This window comes from Brassica napus, chromosome C3 (genome assembly GCF_020379485.1).
Source record: "Brassica napus cultivar Da-Ae chromosome C3, Da-Ae, whole genome shotgun sequence".
Lineage (NCBI taxonomy): Eukaryota > Viridiplantae > Streptophyta > Magnoliopsida > Brassicales > Brassicaceae > Brassica > Brassica napus.
This window is the reverse complement of record NC_063446.1, coordinates 47305372-47329441: the sequence shown is the minus strand read 5'-3', so window position 1 is coordinate 47329441 and position 24070 is coordinate 47305372. Positions and strand designations below refer to the sequence as shown.

The following is a 24070-nucleotide window of genomic DNA, read 5'->3' as shown; positions in this document are numbered from 1 at the left end:
GTTTTTACCGATAAAAAGTGAAAATATATATTTATATTGTCGGTAACTAATCTTCTTTGGTTTAATTCAATTTGGTTTAAGTTCTTTATGTTAAAATTGAAGGTAAAAATATAAAATTTGGTTTAATTTCACGTAAAACGTAGAAGATTTCCCAAGGAATCCTAAAATTGTTTAATTAACTAAATAGCAACAAACACTTCACTTGTAATAAAATCAATTTAAAAAATATTTGATATATACAAAATTAAAAACATATATGTCTAAATTTCAAGTTATTTTAAGATTAATCTAACCCTAAAATACAAACAATACTAGAACATATATGTTACCAAATCCTAAACCAACAATAACCATGACTTACAATCTATATTCATTTATCTGTGTTGAAAAGAGTTCCATTTTACTAAATCTAAATTTACATAATTTATAATTGTTTATAATTACATGATTTCAATTTATTTTTCATCAAAATACTTGTTATAAAATTTATAAATTAATTTTAAGAATAAATTTACGAGAAGAAGTCATAGAAGACTTCATTAACTAAAAAAATTATTATTTTTTGTTTGGTACTAAGGAGTTGGTTGTAATTTTACTACAATATGTTATTTTGAGTTTGATTGAATTTAAAGTATACTTTTGCATTTAAAATCAAGCTTTTAATCATTTTGACAAATTTACATAGTATTAATATACATTTAATAAAATTTGTAAGAGATGATTCAACTTAGCAAAATTACACATGAAAAAGTTATGAATTATGTTTTAATACATAAGGATTTTGTTATAAAATAAATTTTCAATTTCACTTTTTAAGAGTAAAAAAGTTATTTATTCTAAAAATAAAGTAATTATATTAACTATTTGTTGCTATTTATTTTATAATTTTACTCTGAAATAAAATATATTTATGAAACACAATTTTATTTTGGATGTACTCTATTTTCTAAGATGCTCTGTATTAAACCAAAAAAAAAGTCTCCTTTTTTGAAAAAATAAAACATAGAACTGCATCGATCCAAGAAAAATATGTGAAGAGAAAGGAGAAAGAAGAAAGAAGATAAGAGACCTGTGGAGAGCTTGTGCCAAAAAGATCCGACGGCTCAGATTCACCAAACCTCACTATAATCGCTTCGTAAGCCACACGAAGGCATACGCATTTACACAGACACAATCCCGAGAAAGAGAGATCGAAAGGAGATAACAAGAATGGTTTCTTCGCTTCTTATGTCGTTTGCTCCGGCCACCGTGAGGGCTTACGCCACAACCGCAAAAGGAGCATCAGGCGGCGCCAAGGAGGAGAAGAATCCCCTCGACTTTATGCTGGGCTATTTGACAAAGCAAGATCAGTTCTACGAGACTGATCCAATCCTCAAGAAGGTGGAGAAGGAACAAGGCACCACTGGAGGCAGAGGAACCGTTCGCGGCGGTGGTAAAAGCGCTGCTCCGGTGCCTGTGGCGGCAAAGAAGAACGATGGTGGTGGGTTCGGCGGCTTAGCTGGCCTCTTCAACAAAAAATGAATGTAAATCTGCATTATCTATTTGCTTCTGTGTTGTTTATTCTCTATACATTCTTCAGATTTCAGCTATATATATAAACTGCTCTTTTCTTCATCTTATCGACAAGCTATCAACGGAATGGTATCCCAAAATAGTTCTTTAGATGTGGATTCAAGTGTTGCTTGCATGCTGGAACCATTCTTGATATGCATAGGCAATGGTTATAATTACGAGATCATTGTAGCTGTTAACAGGAGCTAGCTCTTGCCGGGAACAAAGCCTCTTGCTTTACTTTGACAAAGACTACGAGTCCTTCAGGTGCGATCACCATACTTAACCGCTTCTTCAAATCTTCGCTTCTACTTTATCGGTGAGCAAGTTAGCAGATCAACCAAACTCAAGCCAAGCTTTTAGGGATGATATCTTATTCAGTGTCTTACACTTTAGGGATGAAAGTAAATAAACTTATACTATCTGGTAACAATTGCCTTCATGTTGAGCACCAAGCGCTTCCAATACATCTAAGATTAGTTCGTAAAACACACAGTACAAGTGCAAGTGTGCAACATCAAGAGCAGGTTGTAACAGATCTGTCACTTCGCGTTGAACAACATCAATTAGTTTCCCCTATGTTGACTTGTAGGTTACTAATTGCCTTCATTCAAGAGACACCATAGAAACCCAGCTAAGTGCAACGTAAAATGACGTTACCTGATCTCTTCCCCATGGTGAGCCTCCTGTTTCGTCATTCCCACCACCAGAAAGTTTTGACACAGACACAGGTTCCATTTCTGGCTGAGACCAAATAGAGAGCTACTGCTTTGTATGCCATTTTAGTTCCTCGCCTGATATCGCCAATTGCACTTGTTGATACACTCCCCAATATACGACTTCTTCAGCTGCATGACCTCCAAGAAGGGTAGTAATACGATCCAGAAGGTTTAATTTAGGTCTTCAGGTTCTAAAGATGTAGAGGGAGAGCAGGTTAACACAAGCATTGACTCAATGAGGCGGGAACAAGTTGAGCAAAGTCATAGACTGAGAGAGAGGCTTTGCGAGAATATGTTTTCATTTACAGTCAAAAGTAGGCATGGACATATTTATCCGAAAACCAAACAAAGAAACAAAGTTTAATTTGGGTTTGGATCCTGTCATTTATTTGAGCAGATCTTATATCTATAGAACCAAAAAACCAAAACCAAATTTCTATAATATAGTTTATATACTTATAAATATTAATTATATTTAATTTTAAAATAATCAAATAATATTAAAAATATATTTTCTAAACTAAAATACCCAAAAATCGAATTACCAGAATAATTTTCATCTGAAATAATTAAAATTATTCGAGAACCCGTAAAACTAAGATATTTAATCCGAAAAGTCCAAAATTTTTGACATTTAACCCAAATTAACCAAAAACCCGAACCGAATGGTATCTAAACTTACCTCAGATATTAGTCAGTTTCCAACTTTGTTACCCAAACCAAACCGAAAACCAAAATAAGCGAACCAAAACCAAACCAAATTTTCTAAATACATGAACATATTCTGAACATCTAGAATCAAAAATTGGATTATATCGTATTTTCACTCAGTACCATTTATAATATCAAATTGCGGTTACCATTCATACCCTAAATGGTAATTTTGACAAATGTCATGAAAACCATGAACCACACTATTTCTAAATTTTTTATATTGTCGAGAACTATTATTTAGCAAATGAGTTCTGAGCAAAGTGAAATTCGTCTGACCCAGCATGTTATCCTCCTCTGTAAAAAAGAATAAAGCATGTGGTCCTCCATGATTCCGAACCAGCTAAGCCAACAAATCTGCTTGCTCCTCCTACCTACGTGCTTTCCTCTTTCCTTTTATTTTTTAGATACAGTTATCTCCTTTTGCGTTTGCTGCGGTAGATGACATTCTTTTTGTCTCGCTTAGTTTAGTTTCAATTGTTTAGCTTTCTAGCAGAAGTGCTCTCATTTCAGCTTTGGTCTCCGGTCTCTTGATTTGGTAGTGTGTTTTGTGGACGTAATTTTTTCTTAGGTGGTGGTTTTTACGATTTTATTAGCCCTTCTCTATTAATTGTTAGAGCATGATTATCAATAGGACTTAATTGGTGGTCCTTAAAGTTTTTTTATTGTTATTTATAGATTAGGACATTGTTAAAGACTTTTAATGAAAATGGTGATTATTGGTGGGACTTTTTGTTGGTCCTTAGGTTAATTTTTTTTTTAAATAACTAGTAACATATATAAGATTAAACATATTACCATTTTAAGTTGAATAACTAATAAGAAAAACAAATTCATTCATTTAATAGAAAATTACAAACATTTTATTACATTACATTAAAAAAAAGAAACACAAACTTTAGAAATAAAAGCAAACACACAACTTTTTCAAATCATAGAAACTTATAAATTATATGTTATTTGGAAAATATCCAAATTTAGCCCAAATATTTTCAATCAGATCATTTTTTAATTGTTCATGGGCTTGTCTATTCCGAAAGCTCGTTCGACGATCCATTGTACTGCCGAGATTCGAAAGCATGTTGACGGAAAATGTATCCACTTCTTCTCTTTCTTGAAACTCAAATTTGTTATACTGAGTGAATGATGAACGTTCATCTTCGACAGTCATATTATGGAGTATGATACATGCTCTCATAATATTTCCTATTTTTTCTTTATCCCATAACTTAGATGGATTTTTGACAACGGCAAATCTTGCTTGCAGGACTTCGAAGGCACGCTCAACATCTTTTCGAACTGATTCTTGGGACTTAGCAAACAATGACTGTTTTTCAGTTTGTGGTAGTCGGATAGATTGAATAAAAGTCGCTCATTTCGGATAAATACCACCTGTTAGATAATATGGCAGATGGTACTCAGTTTCGTTGACATTATAGTTTACTTGTGGCGCGATGCCGTTAATAATGTCATCAAAAACAGGTGATCGATCAAGAATATTAAGATCGTTCATAGTACCTGGACCTCCAAAAAACGCGTGCCATATCCAGAGGTCATACGAAGTTACCGCTTCCAAGACAATAGTTGGTTTTCCGGTGCCTCGTGAATACATTCCTTTCCAAGCGGTAGGACAATTCTTCCACTCCCAATGCATACAGTCGATGCTTCCAATCATCCCCGGAAATCCACGTTCTTCTCCAATATGTAGTAGTCTTTCCAGATCCTCCGGTGTGGGACGTCGTAGGTATTCACCGCCAAACAAGGTGATTATTCCGGCGGTAAAATTGTGCAAACATTTTCGAGCCGTTGTTTCAGCAAGACAGATATATTCGTCTACTGTATTAGCCGCACCACCGTATGCCAATTGTCGAATTGATGCAGTACATTTTTGTAGAGGTGAAAGACTTGACCGTCCGGTTGCATCTTCTGATGGTCGGAAATACGGTATTTCTGTGGAGAGATGATGCACAATACGGAGGAACAATTCTTTGTTCATCCAAAACCGTCGCCGGAAAAAATTGGTAGAGTATGTTGGATTCTCGCTAAAATAATCATTCTAAAGCTGGATGTGGCCTTCTTCTCGGTTTCTCTCTATAAAAATATGTTTTTTCCGCTCTTTTGGTTCTGGTATAGGATCAGAGTTGTTTAAAAAATCTTCAATGGGGTTATCAAAATCATCATCATCATCATCTCTGTGGTAATGATAATGGGATGAAGATGCCATTTTCAATATATCGAGAAGTGGGATGTGATTGTTTTGGAAATAAGGGAGAAGAATTTTTTTGTGAAATTGGTAAGGAAATAAGAGAGAAGTGGGATGTGATTGTTTATGTATTTGTCATCACAAGAGCAAGCTCATATTTATACATATTTTGTTGTGCAAGTCCGTGAGTTGGTGATGAAAGAAACAATGACATGTGATGGAGAGTCACGGGTTATTAAACTTAGTGTGTGATTGTTAGGTATAGATATTCTTTGTTTGGTTGGTGATGAAAAACGAAACACATGTTCTTTGTTTGGTTGGTGATGAAAAACGAAACAAATGTGTTGACATAAGATTGAAAAACATCACATGATCAATTAGAAATAACAAAACATAGTACTTAAAGAACATCACATGATCAATTTATAAGTCTCCTTGTTCATTGCAACAAATACATTATCCAAAATACATGATCAATTTATACGTCGTACGAAACACCACTTATCCAAAACACCAAGCTACTTAGTTCACTCTCCTCTTAGTTCAAACCTACTTAAACATTACAAACACAGCCATTACCATTACTACAAGAACCAGACCACCTAGTACGACTTCAAACCGATTACCAAACGGAGAAATTTTCTTTGATAACTCAGCGAGAGTCTTCTCAAGCACAACCAACTTCAGTTCAGTCTCATGATGGAGATCTTTTACCTGGTTTAGTTCTGACTCGTAGTCACTAACAGCCGCAATATAGTCCACCTTATCCGAAAGCAGAGCATACTGTGTACCTATTGCTTTGATCTCCTCTGTAGCCGCTACATCCCACCACTTGTATACATGGCAGTCTCCATCGTCGATGTTCTCAGAGGTGTAGAACCTTCTCCCAGGATCAGTTCTTGAGACAGATGTCCTAATAACCGGTTCGCGACCATAGTAACATTCCTTGGGGAAGCCGAACTCAACCTCCGGCTGCGGAGGGTACTGAACCCGCGTGGCTTCGATCTCTGCTTGGTCCAGGAGTATATTCATTTCTGTGGAGCTGTGGCCACTGACTGCTGTGTTCCCTAAACCATAATCCTCTGAATCAGACGGCTGCGTGTAGCTATAATCCAATCCCATGTCCTGAAAATAATAAAAAGCTTAGAACACAAACAAAAATATATTTTTTCACAAGCTTAGAACACAAGACAAAAATATTTTTTTTCACAAGCTTAGAACACAAGACATAAACTGATACGAGTCTTACGAAATGGAAATTATCATTATATCAAACATAGAACATATCACACAAGAGACAAACCTAGAACTTGTAAAACTAGAACCTAGAAGATGACAAAAACAACATTTTGAAACATATTACAGAAGATAGAGACTTAGAACTTGTAAAACTAGAACAGATCGACCAACAGCTTGTTCTTAACAGTTTCTTCACTCAAACTTAGTGGATCCTTCTTAGCAAGGAGAGTGTCTAATATCGCCAGCTTCGACAGTTTCTCCTTCCTCGCCAGTTCTTCCATCTTGCCCTCCATAATGGTCTTATAGTCCTCAATAGCCTTTCCTTTTCTAATATTCCTGCTTGCTTTCGCAGCCTTGATACCTTCAGGACGCATTGAATAGTCGGAACTGACCTCACCCACAGCTGCGCTTGAAGTTTGGGAACTGACCTCCCCACTCTTTCTCTTTGAACCGGTGGGCGTAGGTGTGTTAAGGCTTATCCACTTTTGTTCGTGCCGCATGACACACCACGCGTGCTCGAGGGTAAACTTCTGACCCTGATCAGAGTAGAAGATTTCATGAGCCAGCTTTAGGACGTCATTGTCACTCTGACCGCTGGTTATTACTCTCTCTGCAGCAGCGAATACGGCACAGAACTTATTCGTCTGATCATTGATTCTGTGCCACCTCTGCTTACAATGAACATTTTCTATCTTCTCATGAAGAGTTGCTGCAAAGTACTCATCAACGCGTTTCCAGAAGGTCTGTAACTTCATAGAATTTCCGACAACGGCGTCCTTTGATGTGTTAAGCCACGCACTAATCACAACCTCGTCATCACGCGGCGTCTATTTCCTTCTCACCATACGCTCCACAGGTGTGTCCTGAGGTTGGGATGGAGCCTCAGACTGTTGGGAACTAAAAGGAGGGATTTCTGAGGCGCCAATGTCGACAGTGGAAGGATAACTTTCATAAGCAAAGTTTTCCTGAACATTATTATTGTGAACGTTGTTAAGAAGCCCCATATAACCAGAATTCTAGCTATATGGATTCCTTGGGTCCTTAGGTAGAAGAAGAGAAGAGATTATAGCGAATGGGAACGTTTTAGTGTTCTCAAAGAGAAGGGATAGACGATTTGGAGATAATAAACCACAAGTGTTTTCAAGGGGATTTAATAGGAAAAATTTAACAAGTAATAACTCCAAAACCAACTAACCATTATCTACCTATGTCTAATCAGAAGTTATTACTAAACTACAACTACAAAGATATCAGCTCTAGTTTAATGGATCATTAAATTTTAGTACGAAAGCTATCACCTCTAGTAATAAACTACAACTACAAAACCTATAAGCTACAAATGGAACTACAATCCAAGCAGACAACACAATTTCGTTAAACTAACTTCAAAACCGAAATACAAACATGACAATCTCGTTCCAAAACAGTTACATTCAAATCCTTATCAATATTAATTTTTTTTTAACTTCAAATAATTTTTTAGAAGCTCTCAGGTCTCTTTCAAAACGTTTACAGTGTGATCAAAAGCTAGAAGAGGAACCAATAAGTTTTGTTACTTCAATACACATTTAAAAGCTATCAACTTTCCTTCAAAAAAACCAAAAACAACTACTACAAAGCTATCACCTCTACTTCAATACAAATCTTAAACATATCAAGTTTCCTAACAAGTTACAGAAACCATATAAACTACAAGGAAACAATATCAAAGAAAACATCAACGATCATCATCATCATTCAATAAAGAAACATAATTTAATCAACCGAACATATCATCACAAAAGCGAATCTACGAAACCCGACTCAGAGCAACTACATCGAGAAAATGAATCTAATCTACCGAACAAATCATCACAACAAAGAATCATCGAACCCAACATCCAGAGGAACTAGATAGACAACGACAGAGGAACACATACCTTTTTGATTGAAAGCGGCGGAGAATGAGGTTAGAGACAGACTCGGGTTTGACTCGTGCGGGATTCGTGAGGGATTCAGGAGAGATTCGGGAGAGATTCAGGAGAGATTCGGGAGAGATGAGAGGAGAGATGAGAGGAGATATTCAGGAGAGATTCGGGAGAGATGAGCGATGAAATCGCCACATGCGTCGCCGTCGAGAGAGAATGGGAAGACGGTGAGTTCGATTTGGGAAACGAAAGTCGGGTTTCCCCGAAACCGACGTCTCCGCTTCATCTCCACTCGACAGGTGGCAAGGAAGGACGACATAAGATCGACCTTAGTTAAGACCCATCCCGGAAAATTAAACCCATTTTCGATTTATTTTTCGGCCCAAAATCCATAAGGACCCAAGTAACGGACCCCGATGATCATGGCCGTTTTTTCAATCTGTTTGGACCTGGTTTTGTAGGTTTTTTTCCAGTTAAACAAAAAAAGTTTAATAAGAAGACTTTTTTTAAAGAAAAAACAAGACTCCACAAAGAAATGGACTATCTTTTTTGTAAGGGAAAAAAGGAAACAGACTATTTTCAAATTTTGAAAAAACAAATCGGCGCCTCATATATATATATATATATATATATATATTAGGAGGAAACAAGGCGATAAGATAATAAAACTGAGCAATATTAAAAATAAAAATAAAAACTCCTCTGTTATAAAACTCAGTCACACACACTCTCTCTAGCTCGCTGTATCTAAGAAAACCTAGATCTATCCCTCTCCTCTCCTCTCCTCCTTCCTTCACCCAGCGAAAATGCGAGAGATCCTTCACATCCAAGGTGGCCAATGCGGTAACCAGATCGGTGCCAAGTTCTGGGAAGTCGTGTGCGCGGAGCACGGCATAGATCCAACCGGTCGTTACACGGGAGACTCAGATCTCCAACTAGAGCGCATCAACGTCTACTACAACGAAGCTAGCTGCGGAAGATTCGTCCCTCGTGCTGTACTGATGGATCTGGAGCCTGGAACCATGGACAGTCTCAGATCTGGACCCTACGGTCAGACCTTCCGTCCGGATAACTTCGTATTCGGCCAGTCTGGTGCTGGTAACAACTGGGCCAAGGGACATTACACTGAAGGCGCTGAGCTTATTGACTCCGTCCTCGATGTTGTTCGTAAGGAAGCTGAGAACTGTGACTGTCTTCAAGGTAACATAGAACTCTTCTTCTACATCTGTGATGATTTTAGTGTTGGTTGTTATGCTTTTGACTTTTCAACTGTGAGGGTGGGTTTTTGGTTGTTGTAGGGTTTCAGGTGTGCCATTCCTTGGGAGGAGGAACTGGATCTGGGATGGGTACTTTGTTGATTTCGAAGATCAGGGAGGAGTACCCAGATCGCATGATGTTGACCTTCTCTGTCTTCCCTTCGCCTAAGGTCTCTGACACTGTCGTCGAGCCTTACAACGCCACCTTGTCTGTTCACCAGCTTGTTGAGAATGCTGATGAGTGCATGGTTCTTGATAACGAGGCCTTGTATGATATTTGCTTCAGGACTCTTAAGCTCACTACCCCCAGCTGTAAGTCCTCCTGTTCCTGAATCTTTTGATCTGTTGAGTTCTCTTTACATGTGTTTTGATCTTTGTGAACTTGATTTGGCCATTTTATCTTATAGCAATTCTATTTCTGCAAATTTTCCACTGCATTCATGCTTTCATCTCTGTTACATATTGTTTTGTTACTGTTTCTTGTGCTCCATCCTTGTCTTGTGTTATTGGCTCTGTTTTTTTTTTTTAATTTGCATTGATACTGAAGCTACGATTCTATTATACTAATCACTAAATAGTTTCTGGTGAAGGTCATGTGACTATTTGGTACTTTCTTGTAACATAAGTGATATTAAGAATCCTCTTCTTGCATAGAAGAACATGTTTATTGACTGTACTCCCTGCTCTTTATTGTAGTGATTTCTTCAAGCTCCATGTTGTGCTCCTGTTATATACATGTTTGTGTTACGTATATGACGATGAGGTAACTCATATATGTGTTTGGCTCTCTCTTTTGTGTAGTTGGTGATTTGAACCATTTGATATCTGCCACAATGTCTGGTGTCACATGCTGTCTGAGATTCCCTGGTCAACTTAACTCTGACCTCCGTAAGCTTGCGGTCAATCTGATCCCATTCCCTCGTCTTCACTTCTTCATGGTGGGTTTTGCTCCTCTCACCTCAAGAGGCTCTCAGCAGTACCGCTCCCTCACTGTCCCTGAACTCACCCAGCAAATGTGGGACTCCAAGAACATGATGTGTGCTGCTGACCCAAGACACGGCCGCTACCTCACAGCCTCCGCAATGTTCCGTGGCAAGATGAGCACAAAGGAAGTCGATGAGCAGATGCTGAACGTGCAGAACAAGAACTCTTCCTACTTTGTTGAGTGGATTCCCAACAATGTGAAATCAACAGTCTGTGACATCCCACCTACTGGTCTGAAGATGGCTTCCACTTTCATTGGGAACTCAACATCGATCCAAGAGATGTTCAGGCGTGTGAGTGAGCAGTTCACAGCCATGTTCAGGAGGAAAGCTTTCTTGCATTGGTACACAGGCGAAGGAATGGACGAGATGGAGTTCACGGAGGCAGAGAGCAACATGAATGATCTTGTCTCAGAGTACCAACAATACCAAGACGCAACTGCAGATGAAGAAGGCGAGTACGAGGATGAGGAAGAAGGAGAATACCAACAAGAGGAGGAGTACTAGCGCGTATTCGCTTTAAAAACCTATGTAGTCAAATTTGTTTTTATTAAGAAAGCCTCAACTACCAGTTGCAGGTTTTCTTACTGCTTGTATTGACAAACTCTGGATCTTGTTGACTTATGGTGTGCTGTTTTTGTACTTCAATTTGGTTCGGTCTTTCTATTTCCTTCCCTCTCTGGTTTGATCAATATTCCATTAATCCAACGTCTGGGCAATGTTTTATACGTTTTAGAATATACTAATATTGACCAAAAGTTATATATATATAGGGAAAATTGCATAAAAAACCACAAATTTGGTAAAAGTTCGTACTTTAAACCTTGGAGTTAAACGTCTAACACTTTAAACACTGAAATTCGTTTCAATAACATATTAAACATCGAAACTGACTTACTTGTTGCACATGCCAAAATTGTGACCGGTTACTGTTTATTAGCAGGTAAAAACTGGTCACGGAACGGTTTACTTTTTAAAAAATAATTTGTAATTCATTTAATTAATAAAAACAAATACATTATATAAAAATTCAATATAAATTCTAAAAATTGATACAAATTCAGAAAAAATCAAGAAAAATAAAATAAAATCCAAAAATAATAATAATAAGAAAATATATATATATATATATGTATATGAAATATATTATTATAAAAATATTCTAAAATGAACAATATCATTGAAAAGTCAAACAAGTTCGAATAGTTAAGTTTCACTTGCGGGTTTACAATAATCAATTTACATAAGGGGAATATTTAGATCATACCAAGCGATTTTTAAGGCTACTCGCCATCTCCAACATCGAGCTTTCTCCCTAATAATTTTTTTTTTTTTTACCATCGAATCGTAATATTCTATTCGTCTACTCATTCATCTTTCATTTCGGCTGCGCATTCTCGTAATTTCAGTTTGATCAATAAATGGTTTTGTAGAAGTAAATGCAGAAAAAGAAACTCTGGTGAAGAAAGCAAGTCACCCTTGTTCCCTAATCCCTACAATGGACACGCAAAAATAACACAAATCATCTAATTCTTCATCTTCCGAAATTAACATTCAATTGTGCTGGATTGTTGTTTTTTTTTTCTTTTTTTTTTTGGTAAAATGTTAAGATTGCTGGATTGTTGTTGTTGTTGTACGTGTTTTAGACCACCATTACCGCGGGTGGTTAGTGGGTTTCTAATGATGTGAACCTCACTAAAAGAGTAAGAATAGGTTACAAAAGTAATGAAATAAAGACCGATTTTGAAGTGTTACTTGCAGTGTTCGCGGGTTCCACTAACACGTGGTGGTCCGCGATTTGTTCGATTTGACTTTTTTTTTTTTATTATCAGGCAAAAAAAAATTAAAAAAAGTTTCCTAAGAAACCGTACCACCAAACTCAGCTATAATTATGTTTTTAGAGCATGCGCAACGGTGAGACTCATTGGAGTCCTTAGCGACAAGAGCATTTCGGATTAATCCTCGATATTTTAGATTTTTTTTTTTCAAAAAAAAAAGAAAAAAAAAGATGACCATTCACGGGCCGCCACGTAGTCGTGGTGACCCGCAAATAGTGCAGGGATTCACTCAGAAATAATATTTATTTAAGAATTTTAAGAATTAAATCTTTACCTTTTGGTGGGATCCACTGATTATTTATTTTACTTTTTTTTTTTAAGGACTTCCACTTAAAGATTCCTGCGTTTAGATTCACGTTTTTGTGTACTTAATTTTCTACTTTACGTTTATTTTTGTAGGACAATAGTCAATAAATAATGCACTCTTGTGTTGAATACTTTGCGTATTCGCTAAATAACCAAAAGGTGATCAGCAAAGTAGATCGAAAAATCCGGTTCACGTTTCCCATCATCGCCTGTCCCGTCGTTTTTTCTGATCAGAGACGACACGCAATCCTTGGCTTCTACGCTACACACTCTTTCTTCCAGTCTTTCCGGACCAAAAGAAAAACACACCATTATGTGTTCAACACAAATTTATATTTTTCCCTCAAAAGTGTATAGCGAGCGCAACAATTCAAATCTATTAGATGGCAATCTCCGGTAACGCCGTGGCATACCTCCGGCGACGGCTCCTCCCAACTACGCTAATCCACGTCACGGCTCTTGACGGCATCGTGAACGTCAATTCCCTCTTCTCGCTCGCTCTTTTCCTCGGCCTCACCACAAGCGGAAACATCACCTTCCCGGTTTCCTCCTCCGCCGCCGCCGGAAACCAACATCTTCGCCGATGTATTGCCGCAAAAGGCCCAGTATTAGCGGAAAGGCTAGTCTCAAGCCACGTTTACTCTTTCAGCTTCTTTCTCTTCTCCAGCCTCATCGCTATGTCTCTCAAGCAAGCAATCCGGACAACGACCAACGGGAGCATCGTTGAGGAGGAGGCGCGGGTGCTAAACGCGGGAATGGGGCGCGTGAATTTGGCGGCTTTGAGAGTTGGAATCGTGGCTTCGTGTGTTGGATCTGTTTTGGGATGTGGGTTCTTGACGATGGCTTTAGTAGATCTTGTTCAGGTCAAGCTTGGGCCTTTAGAATGTACGAAAAGCTTTAACACGCTTGCAGCTATTGTTCCTCTTGTTGTGCTTGTTCCTTCTGCACTTCTTATCTATGTCTTACTTGTTCTCTACGCTTTCATTTATTAACACTTTATTGATATTTCTACAACACTTCTTATTAAAGATTTGAGTTAGATCACTTCCTGAGATAAATCTTTCTGAGTTACTCTGCCACATCACGCAGAGTTGAAATACAAAAATATATAAAAATTGACTTAACTCTAAACAGAGAAACACAAATATACTGTCTTCCTTGTCCTGTATGCTTTATCATATTTTTTTTTGGATCTCTACAATGCTAATTCGCTTAAATGATTGAGTTTCAGATTAGATGGCCACAGACAATCATCTCTGTTGTTTCTGCTTCAGTTTTTAGGTTTAACTGCCATTTCATGCAGAACTCGAATGTTTTTAAGTACGCAAAACTAGTCTTTGAATTAACATTAGACAGAGAGACTAATAAAGCATCATTGATACAGTTTCTTTCAAAACAAGTCAAACAAGGAAAGATATACGCAGAATTGAAATCGTTCTGTGATTTGATGTTCTTCATACTTTGGGAAGAAGATTCTAATAATAAAGTGAACCTGCAAAAATAGAGAGATATGGGGAATGTTAGAAGGAAACAAAGAAAGACATGGGAATATGGGATTGTAACATGTAACAAAGATCATTATGTAAGAGAATATGCCTTGCCACCAGTTTCCTCTAGATGCGTCCAGCGAGTTGTTTCCACTAGCATCATTGTCTTCTCTAGTGTTGGATATGGGCCCTGTCAAAGTACCAAGGCCCAGGAGTCGACGCCCAGGAGTCGACTCGGCCCGGCCAAGAAGGAGAAGCCCACTCACGAAACATGAAGGCCCGAAGATAGAGCACGGCCTAAGACGAGCATCATCATTGCTTCGGGAACTCCCCAGGACGACCTGACACACGCCACCGAACAGCATAAATGAATAGGTCGAGACCTCTACTACGGCACCGAAACTACCCGCTGACAGCTCAGCCAATCACTGTAGCGAGTCAGAAAGTAATCATGACGCACCCGCAAGCCACACAACTAAAGCCTATAAAAGAGAAGGGATGCTCAATAAACGAGGGGCAGCGAGATAGAGAGAGAACAGTTAGAGAGATAAAGTAGAAAGAATTATTCCCGAGTTCGATTTCAAGACAACGAGTTCTTTGTATTTTTCTCTTCGGCTTTTGCTAAACACTTCAATAAACGAAACCTTTGGCCCCTTATTAATCTCACTTAAGATTTGTTTAGTCTTCTAATCCTCTGTTACCGGATTTAGGATTCAACAATTGGTGCCCACCGTGGGGCTGAAAGGTTTCCAACGCACGAAATAAAGCCGACCGAAATGCCATCCCTACCAATCTCTTCTGAAGCAGACGATGCAACTGCTTCTGACTCGGAAACATCCTACGTCCCAAGAAGCCCGACTTCCCCTCTCTCACCACCAGCCGAACTAGTCGGACAGCCAATCGACATGCCTCAAAGTCCGCCTGCCGCGACAGGGTACAACTCCTTAATCGTGCTCCGATACTTACTGAGCAGAATCGAAGAAACGAGCCAAGAAGGAGAAATCAGGGCCACAGTAACAAACGAGGCTCAAGCGGCATGTCACAATCGAATCGACGAACTAGAAAGCCTCGTGGTTAGGTTACAAATCAGATCAGAGGTTCAAGCCATCAGAAGTCAGAGGTCTCAAATGACGAACCAAACACCCCAAAATGAGAATCGCCGAGAAATGACCGCGGCCCTGACAGAGCAAGTCTGGATCCTCAGAGACCTCCTGGTCCAGTTACGCGCTTCGACTGAACCAACCCCGCAAGAACCCAACACAACCACTAATGCGCGCGCCCCGGCATTTGAACACACAAATAGAAGAAGGAACAACAGAAATCCGGAAAGGCGAAGTCAAGGGGACGGAGCAAGAATACTCTATATAGGAGGAGGACCACCGCCGAACGCTCCGTCAACTGCACAACAACAGTTGTACTGCAAGTATCACCGATGCGCAGGCCACGAGACAACCGAGTGCAGACAACTGAAAGAATTGCTACTCGCAAAATATCACAAAGGCGAGATCGCGATCAGAAACGATGATCCGCCAGGGTCCAGCACCCCGAATCTCTGGAATCTGAGACAACAACATAGACGGGAGAATCCCGGACCAAACGAGCGAGGAAAGAAGAGGAACAGAGAAAATGAACTCGATGCCCCGCCTTATCTTCGAAGACGAATAAACATAATCATGGGTGGACTCGCCTCATGCAACGACTCAGTCAGATCCATTCTGGCGCACCAAAGAAGAGGCGACATCGCAAACCGCTGGAATGCTTGGAACCGAAAGGAAACAAAAACCTTCGGAGCCCCGACCATGAACGGCGATACAATGACCTTCGATGATGCCGACGCTGAAGGAGTGAATTTCCCGCACAACGACCCTCTGGTCATAGAAGTTATGGTCGCGGATTGCGAAGTATCCAGAGTTTTAGTAGACACCGGAAGCTCGGTAAACTTGATTTTCCGAGAAACCTTGCAGAAAATGGAGCTCCGAGGTTATAAACATAAACCCAAAATGATAGACCATAGATTTGACCCACTTTTACCCATGGTTTATAAGTGTTTTTAATAACTATTTATTATATTATAGAGTCTATATAGCATATTTATAGGATCAGGAGTGATTTGGAGGAAAGTGATGATTTTAGAGCATTTTGGAGACATTTGGAGTAAGCACCCAAGGTGACCATCGAGCTCGACCATCGGTCGATATTGTGGAAGAATAATTGATCAATGTTCACATCTTGACATCGATCGACAGCGAAGCGCGCAGAAAGCCCTTTTGGTCTCAGCCGACTTAGAGCCCAAGTCTTCACCAATTTACAAGATTACCCCTGACGAGTTTTAACCTAATTAAATTATATAAGCTTTGCCAACATGTTAGAGGCAAAGTGTGCTTTCTTGTTTTACTGATTTTACAGCAGAGGTTTCTAGTATTTTTGTAGATTGGAGAGAAGATCCAAATTATTTGTGATTGGAACTCCATTAGTATCTATCTACTATTCTAATGCAGTTTTCATACCTTATTGCTGTTATGAATTGCTTGGCCATGTCTGAGTAGTTCTCTTGTTAGATTTTAGGATTTAAATAGGTTATGAGAGATTAGCCCCAACTATAGATTGCTAAGTTGTGATATTAATCTTTAGGATTGTCATTAATGCCTGATTCTAGATTAGCTACCTAGAACTTGCCCTAGGATTGTTAGATATAAGCGATAGCTTTCATCTCATCCTGAAACCATTCTAATTTAGCTAAGACTTACTAGAGTAAGGCGAGAGCTGATCTAGTGAGCTTAGTGAGCATATTCAACCCGCACATTAACACTTGACCAATAGCGTCGATCGATATTCAAATAGAATAATCGGTCGACGTTTCAAATAGTGCATCGATCGACACTGGTCAATAGACGAACCTAGAAAGCGAGAGCCTAGTGGTTCGTTTATAAGTGTTGAGCTCTACAATATCATGCATGCAACTTGTTAGGCATCTATAGGATTATAATTCCAAATTTCCTGAATAAAAACCCTAAGTCTAGCTATTTCCTTTTAAGCACCAAAAGCTCAACCAATCAATCGAGCAATTACTTGCTCAACAACTGCAACTTTACATTTAAATCATTAAATCACCTAGCTTAACAATGATGATTAGATTTATTAGGTTCCCTAGCTCCCTGTGGATTCGATCCCTAAGTACTACAACTGAACCTCTTATTTGAGAGAGTAATTAATCTTAGGGTAATTTGACTGATATCACAAAACCCGACCATTAACAAGCTTCGCCGGAGAAACAACGATGTCCGTCGGAACAATAAAGCTACCTGTTCATGTGGGCGGAGTAACGAAAATCACGACGTTCACCATAATATACAAACCTGCGGTCTACAACATCATCCTAGGAACGCCGTGGCTACACGACATAGAGGCAGTGCCATGCTCGTACTACCAATGCCTGAAGTTCCGGACGGCGATAGGAACATACATACTAAGAGGAAGCCACGGGGTTGCACGAGCGTGCTCCATTATGGGACCCGAAGAAATGAGAATCAGAAAGGCGTGCAATGTGGTCATCAGCGAAACTCCCACAGAACAAACCAGAACGGGAGAACCCCCGAGAGAAGCCATCGAACAAGTTTTCATCGACGACGAACATCCGGAGAGGCGCGTCGGAATAGGGAGCAAGTTAAGTCCAGACATACGCGCCGAGTTGATCGACTTCCTAAAAGAAAACGTTTCAACTTCGCATGGAAAATGACCGATATGATTGGGATCGATCCCAGCATCATCTGCCACGAGCTAAACGTCGATACAACCTATAAACTGGTCAAACAAAAAAGAAGAAAGCTGGGGCCAGAACGCGCAGCGGCAGTAAACGTGGAAGTAGAACGCCTTACAAATGCCGGCTCCATAATGGAAGTCAAATACTCGGAATGGCTCGCCAACCCGCGGGAAAGCTCGGAGCAAACGGGGAAGGTCCATACCTGATCTCTAAAATAGTTAGACCCGACGTCTACCAACTCATGGAAATGGACGGCACAGCGGTCCCCCGCTCATGGAACGCAGTAAACCTCAAGAAGTACTATTACTAAGACGAAGCCCCTCCTAGTGACGTCAAAAAAAAAAAAAAAACTAGGGAACTACGAATGGCTTGATTTCTTCGGGGTATGTAGGGAGCTCGTTTTACGAGTCCAGCCATAACTCCAAAAAAAATCCTAAATCAAAGAAGATCTTTCGAAAAAGCAGAAATTTTTTTCACATCGTCACCCTGGCCAGGTGTTCGATAAAAACGCGTTCCCCACGGATGCAGTGGCGAAATAAACCACACTCCCTAACTTCGACCTAACAACTCGAACTAGGGTGATAAAAGCCGGGCCTAGACCCGCATCGTCGGTGGTTTAATACTCAATGAATAAGCCGAGCCCATCTCGCACGAGTATTGTCAATCTCGATTTAACGTGATAAACTGAGCCGAGTCTCGACCTCAGAAACACCCGAAAAGCCGAGCGTATCTCTCAAGAAGAAAAGATGAATCGCAACGAAACATAAAAGGAGCAAAAGAAAGAAAAGCTTCACGACTCCTTTCAAGGTAATCAATCCTCGCACCAAGAGTACTCTGCTGATCACCAATCTGAGATCATAGAATAGCTTCACGGCTGGACGACGCAAAGCTCCGCCCGAAGAGTCTCGAAAGCGGAATTCAAACCATCGACGGTGACCTCCAGCTCTTTCATGCGGTTATCACACAGCTCCTTCTCAGTAAATACGTCCTCCAGTTTAGCTCGCACCCTCTTCAGGTCTTTTTCGTAAAGATACACGAGCCGCACCGCATGAGCTTTCGACTACACCAAGAAAAGAAGACTAAGCAAAGAATGAAAAAAATTTTCATCCAAAAGAGAAGGAAAAAGAAGAACTTGAGCATTAGAACCAGCCATATCCTTGAACTCTTGAGCATTCACCAAATCGTCAGCATCAGGGTTGTTCGTAAAAGCATTCCTCGGGAGACAGAAGTATTTGGCGCAAGCACGTTCATCATTCACAAACGGAGTGTCCCAGTTATATCAAAACACCCAAGCATACGGGTCCCGTCGAGACCTCTTCTCCTCAGGAATATCTCCTACCACGATGTCTTCAGAAGGGCGCTTCAGAGACCTGGACTCTCGACCCTCCCGAACAGAGGAACGAATAGCATGAGCCATGAAACCGCCCGTCGGGGCCACACCGGAAAGCCCCCCCCCCTTCAGCACCAACCGGCTCTCCACTCCCAGCAGCAGCCGGATTTACTTCACCAGATTCACCAAACGCCCTTTCGGGCTCTGTATCACGATTCAAGGGGTTGGATTTGGCCATTCCCCTGTTTCCTACCCGCAGGGAAGAACTTGTCATCTCCTCCTTCATGACGTCTGCGTACGAAGGGATATCTTGACGGACACCCCCGTCCGCACTGAAGGAGAACGAGCGGTCCCACGCAACGACACAGGAGAAGGAGGACGCAGCGAGGATAACGGAGACCTCCCTCGACGACCCGAGCGACTGTCGGAAGCGGTACCCCACACAGCTAAAAATGAAAATTTAAAGTAAGCAAAAACTACAACAATACCTACTCACAAAAGACAAGAGATAGAACGTACCGGCTGATATGCGCGGAACACTGCGGAAAATCCGATCGCGATTAAATTGGGGTCATTGCTGAACACCCAGTTCACGAATCCTCTCGACTCCATGAGAAAAACCCGCCGGCGGGGGAAGCGAAATCGGATGACGTTTTAGAAAAATCTCAAAAAGCACAAAAATGAAGTCACACGCAAACCACAACGAAGAAAGGTATAAAACAAGAGACTCACTAGGCGAGGGATTCCAAGTCCCCCTCAGGGACGCATCAAGATCCGCTACGGAGGTCGAATCAATCCGAACGAAGAAGTAACGTTGGAACCACTCGTGCGCCCTATTCTCCCTCCCCCTAAGAATGCTGTAACAAGATTTGATATTTATATAGAAGGTATTAGGAGTTCCCGGATTCTTACTGATGTTAGCTAACTCTTCAAAGAAGCGGAGATCAACGTCAATGCCGACCTCGGCCCCCAAAACCAGAGCGGCGACCACGTTTCGCATAGCAGCAGAAGTAAATTGAGTCAGAGCTATATCTCGAGCAGCAGCATAAGACGTTAGGAGACGGGGAAGAGGAAACCAGAGGCGTGAATGAGTAAAGAACGCCTCGTACAGACACATCCATCCGGGAGGCGGAGTCCACAGACTCTCATCGTCATTTGGGGCACGCATTTGCAACTGCCTCGGAAAGCGACAAGTCCTAGCAATACTGACAAGCATCGCGCGCGTCAAAACAGAGGGAATCCCCACCGGAGGAACGTCCTCCAACGGCGCGTTAGCTGCAACATCTTCGTCGTCATCCTCGAGATTAACGACATCTTCATCAACAAGTTGGGGAACCGGAACACGACTGGAACTCTGCTCCCCTACCGTTGTTGCCCGAACACTCCGACAAAGAGAACCCCCCTCATCACGGCGAGAGAGAGGACGACAAGCGATCGGAATATTATCGTCCTTAGATTACAACCCCTCACACTAACAGGAGACGGAGGATGAGACGAAGAAGATCGCGGGGAATCCATGCGATCATCAACAGAAGCAGAAGAAAGACTCGCTCGATCCTCATAATGAAGAAAACAATAGAAGAAAGAAATCACCGGCGAAGAGAGAGATAATAGCAAAGCAAATGGTGAAAAAAGAAACCAAGAAGAAGATGAAGCAAATTTATAAAGAAGGAAAACACAACTTCCGAAACCTAAAAAGCAACGGAAACATCATCATTTAAAAGACGCGACTCTTCATTGACGCCCCTCACGATAAACGAGGAAAGCTTCATCCAACTGAAGAATGCCACATTATTGGAGAAAAATACTCAGGTATTGAATTTCTCCATACCCCAGGCAGGACACCGGCCTCTGGGTCCCCGCTAGGAGGCACTCCGGGTCCCCGCTACGAAGTGTTCCGGGTCCGGTCCTAGGGACCGCCCCTTCCCCCATGAAAAGAAAAACTTCCAGTAAGGAGAACCTTCCATATTTCCGAATATGGAAGAGTTTAACCTACTCCAACCGACTAAGGCCCGCCTTAAGAAGACTATATAAAGGGAACCTAAACCCTAAAGCAAGGGATGGACACTTCAAGACTTAGAGATTAGAGCTAGGCGGCTAGAACTAGGGTTTATACACCAATCTGTTGTAGCTTCGGCTTGTTCATCTAATAAAACTCATACGAAATGAAAGCCTTATCCATCATTCCGTGGTACTCACAAAGATCCTACACAAAAATCCCCTAACAGTTTGGCGCTAGAAGGAGGGGAGTAATTTAAACTACGTGATAATGGCGGTGGATGAGCAGAATGAGCTACCCAAAGCTACCTAAAGAGAAGCCAAACTCCAGAGGCATCTCGATGTTCTGCAAAGTCATGTAACCGAGCTGCATAAAACTCGGGAGGAGGCTAATCCCGAGCTCTCCTCAGAAGTCCAGAGCCTGAAGGAGAAGCTCAACGAACACTCCAAGCAACTGGAGCAGAGCACCGAGAAGCTCAGCCAGCTTGAATTGGAGAATCTTAACCTCTGTGATGAGAACCAAGCCCTCAACACGGCGAGTAACAAGAAGCGTTGATTCCGGGCTTAGGTACGCCCCATGCCGACTCTGGAGACACCCAACTCCGGAACGGGTGTGGACCTCCCACCTACGGCATCGAAAGGAGACACATCAACGCGCGAAAAGGCTAAGGATGCTCAGACCTACGACGTGGAAGACAGCGAATCTGAGCCAGAACCTGATAAGGAATCACCTGACGGAGCAACGAAAGCGGAATCTCCTATGGTCACTTACCTGGAGCAGATGTTCTGCAAGAGGCTCGATGCCATGCAGTCCATGGTAGAAAGGCTCCCAGGGGTAGCTCCCCCCATTCGGAAGAGCAACCCCGACTCTTATGCCGATACTCCTTTCACGAATGAGATCACTTTGATCGAGATGCCCAGGAAGTTCTCCTTCCCCAGCATAAAGGCGTATGACGGCACTACTGATTCAGACGACCACGTCGCCCTATACAGACAAAGGATGCTCGCCGTAGCACTCCCAAAGGAGTCACGTGAAGCTACCATGTGCAAAGGGTTCGGTTCAACCCTGACCGGACCCGCTCTGCAATGGTACATCAACCTACCCTTCGGGTTCATAGCCTCCTTCGCGATTCTCAGCGATAAGTTCGTGGAACAATTCGCCAGCAGCAAGGACCTGGAGAAAACCACTGATGGCCTCTATGAAATCCTCCAACACCGGACGGACCCCTACGAGGCTGCGTAGCCCGCTTCAATCAAGAGAAGGTGGCTATTCCCGAATGCAGCATCCCCACTGCTATCTCTGCCTTCAAGAAAGGCCTGCTCCCCGACGGGGACCTCTATAAGGAGCTAACCAAATACCAGTGCAAAAAATACCAGTGCAAAACCATGGAAGACGTCCTATCCCGAGCTTGGGCGGAGGTAAAATGGGAGGAGGATGTCACCAGTCGCGCTAAGGCGCAGCAAAATCAAGATCCCAAGACAATCAGATCAAACCGAACCGAGCGAGACGAGAAACCCTCTCAAAGACTAGCCAGGGACTCTGGGAATCGAAACCGGGGCAGATACCAGAACAAGCCGATCGAGAAGGCAAAAGGGATGGCAGTGTCCACGTGGCCAGACATCTCTCACCTCTCCGTCTTAAGGCCGGAGCTGATCAATGTTCTGAGGCAGATGGGCCAACAGGTCAAGTGGCCTCAGAAGATGAAAGCACCCGATTCTTTCTGGAACCCTAGTCTCTGGTGTGACTTCCACCGAGACCACGGTCACAAAACGGAGGACTGCTTCGCACTGAAGATCGAGGTCAATGAGTTGCTTATGAAAGGACACCTCAGGGAGTTCCTTTCCGAGAAGGCCAAGAGCCATCTAAGCAAGGAGACAACGGGGAAGCCCAATGAAGTTGCTCCCATCTCGCCACCTCGACTGGACCGAGTGATACATGTCATATCGGGCGGTTCAGAGATCAGCGGTATAAGCCATGCATCCGCAAAGAAAACCACCTGGAACGCCTAGCACAGCCTAAAGGCGGCCAAGCCAAAACGCCTGCTCCTGGGTACAGACGAAATAAGTTTCACGGCCAAGGAGCAGGAAAAGGTTCTCACCCCACATCACGACGCCCTGGTCATATCGCTCACTGTAGCGAATGGCCTGGTGAAAAGGATACTGGTAGATAATGGAAGCTCCAGCAACATCATCTTCCAGGCCGCATACAAGGATCTAGGGCTGGAGGAAAGTGCTCTAACTTGGAGGATAACCCCACTCATAGGGTTCAGCGGAGAAGTCAAGCAAACCGCCGGAGAGGTGACCCTCCCGCTATACGCTGAAGGGATCAACATGTTAACCAAGTTCATTGTTGTTGACTGCGACTCGTCCTACAATATGATAGACGGCCCTGGATTCATGGCATGAGAGCCGTCCCTTCGACTCTTTACCAGATGGTGAAATTCCCTACACCCTGGGGCATAAGGGCGATCAGTGGGGATCAAGAGTATTCTCGCTCCTGCTACCAAACTACCCTGAAGGGAAAGACCAAGGTCTTATAGCAATTACAGAGCAAGCCTCTGGCTCATCACACCGAGGAACCGGAGGTAGAAGAAATGGACGACGTGCCATTAACCGAAGGAGATCAAACCCGACATCTCAAAATCGGTTCTAAGCTGACCAACTAAGGAGGAGGTTAATAGACTTCCTTAGGTCTAACTCCGACTGCTTCGCTTGGTCCCACGCAGATATGCCTGGGATAGACCCGAAGATCATCATGCACAAGCTAAAGGTGGATCCCCTA

The 24070-nt window shown here is 41.8% G+C and overlaps 6 protein-coding genes across 6 annotated transcripts; 4 read left to right on the top strand and 2 right to left on the bottom strand.

Moving 5' to 3' along the window:
• Positions 1–958: 958 nt before the first annotated feature.
• On the top strand, positions 959–1619 carry BNAC03G75130D. The gene has a single exon (XM_013852103.2). The coding sequence runs from the start codon at positions 1210–1212 to the stop codon at positions 1519–1521; it is 312 nt and encodes a 103-aa protein (XP_013707557.1). The 5' UTR covers positions 959–1209; the 3' UTR covers positions 1522–1619.
• Positions 1620–5602: 3983 nt separating this feature from the next.
• LOC125584462 lies at positions 5603–6318 on the bottom strand. The gene has a single exon (XM_048752949.1). The coding sequence runs from the start codon at positions 6304–6306 to the stop codon at positions 5734–5736; it is 573 nt and encodes a 190-aa protein (XP_048608906.1). The 5' UTR covers positions 6307–6318; the 3' UTR covers positions 5603–5733.
• Positions 6319–6575: 257 nt separating this feature from the next.
• LOC125583122 (glutathione S-transferase T3-like) lies at positions 6576–7427 on the bottom strand. The gene is made up of 2 exons (XM_048749696.1): positions 7266–7427; positions 6576–7199 (listed from the first exon to the last, which is right to left on the bottom strand). The coding sequence occupies exons 1-2, from the start codon at positions 7425–7427 to the stop codon at positions 6576–6578; spliced, it is 786 nt and encodes a 261-aa protein (XP_048605653.1).
• Positions 7428–8983: 1556 nt separating this feature from the next.
• Positions 8984–11235, top strand: LOC106410646 (tubulin beta-2 chain). Its single transcript, XM_013851195.3, has 3 exons — positions 8984–9530; positions 9629–9898; positions 10388–11235. Exons 1-3 carry the CDS (start codon positions 9137–9139, stop codon positions 11074–11076), a joined length of 1353 nt encoding a protein of 450 aa, XP_013706649.2. The 5' UTR covers positions 8984–9136; the 3' UTR covers positions 11077–11235.
• Positions 11236–12837: 1602 nt separating this feature from the next.
• LOC125584461 lies at positions 12838–13757 on the top strand. The gene has a single exon (XM_048752948.1). It carries the CDS (start codon positions 13097–13099, stop codon positions 13703–13705), a length of 609 nt encoding a protein of 202 aa, XP_048608905.1. The 5' UTR covers positions 12838–13096; the 3' UTR covers positions 13706–13757.
• An 8917-nt stretch (positions 13758–22674) lies between these two features.
• On the top strand, positions 22675–23694 carry LOC111208166. The gene is made up of 2 exons (XM_048749694.1): positions 22675–23254; positions 23345–23694. The coding sequence occupies exons 1-2, from the start codon at positions 22675–22677 to the stop codon at positions 23692–23694; spliced, it is 930 nt and encodes a 309-aa protein (XP_048605651.1).
• Positions 23695–24070: the final 376 nt, after the last annotated feature.

What these genes read in the sequence shown, in the direction of transcription:
- BNAC03G75130D (XM_013852103.2), top strand. Translation starts at nt 1,210, where the DNA reads ATGGTTTCTTCGCTTCTTATGTCGTTTGCTCCGGCCACCGTGAGGGCT.
- LOC106410646 (XM_013851195.3), top strand. Translation starts at nt 9,137, where the DNA reads ATGCGAGAGATCCTTCACATCCAAGGTGGCCAATGCGGTAACCAGATC. An exon ending in GAACTGTGACTGTCTTCAAG is followed by an intron (nt 9,531 to 9,628) that starts GTAACATAGAAC and finishes TGGTTGTTGTAG; the next exon opens with GGTTTCAGGTGTGCCATTCC. An exon ending in TAAGCTCACTACCCCCAGCT is followed by an intron (nt 9,899 to 10,387) that starts GTAAGTCCTCCT and finishes TCTTTTGTGTAG; the next exon opens with TTGGTGATTTGAACCATTTG.
- LOC125583122 (XM_048749696.1), bottom strand. Translation starts at nt 7,427, where the DNA reads ATGGGGCTTCTTAACAACGTTCACAATAATAATGTTCAGGAAAACTTT. An exon ending in ACACACCTGTGGAGCGTATG is followed by an intron (nt 7,200 to 7,265) that starts GTGAGAAGGAAA and finishes AACACATCAAAG; the next exon opens with GACGCCGTTGTCGGAAATTC.
- LOC125584461 (XM_048752948.1), top strand. Translation starts at nt 13,097, where the DNA reads ATGGCAATCTCCGGTAACGCCGTGGCATACCTCCGGCGACGGCTCCTC.
- LOC125584462 (XM_048752949.1), bottom strand. Translation starts at nt 6,306, where the DNA reads ATGGGATTGGATTATAGCTACACGCAGCCGTCTGATTCAGAGGATTAT.
- LOC111208166 (XM_048749694.1), top strand. Translation starts at nt 22,675, where the DNA reads ATGGAAGACGTCCTATCCCGAGCTTGGGCGGAGGTAAAATGGGAGGAG. An exon ending in GGGCGGTTCAGAGATCAGCG is followed by an intron (nt 23,255 to 23,344) that starts GTATAAGCCATG and finishes TCCTGGGTACAG; the next exon opens with ACGAAATAAGTTTCACGGCC.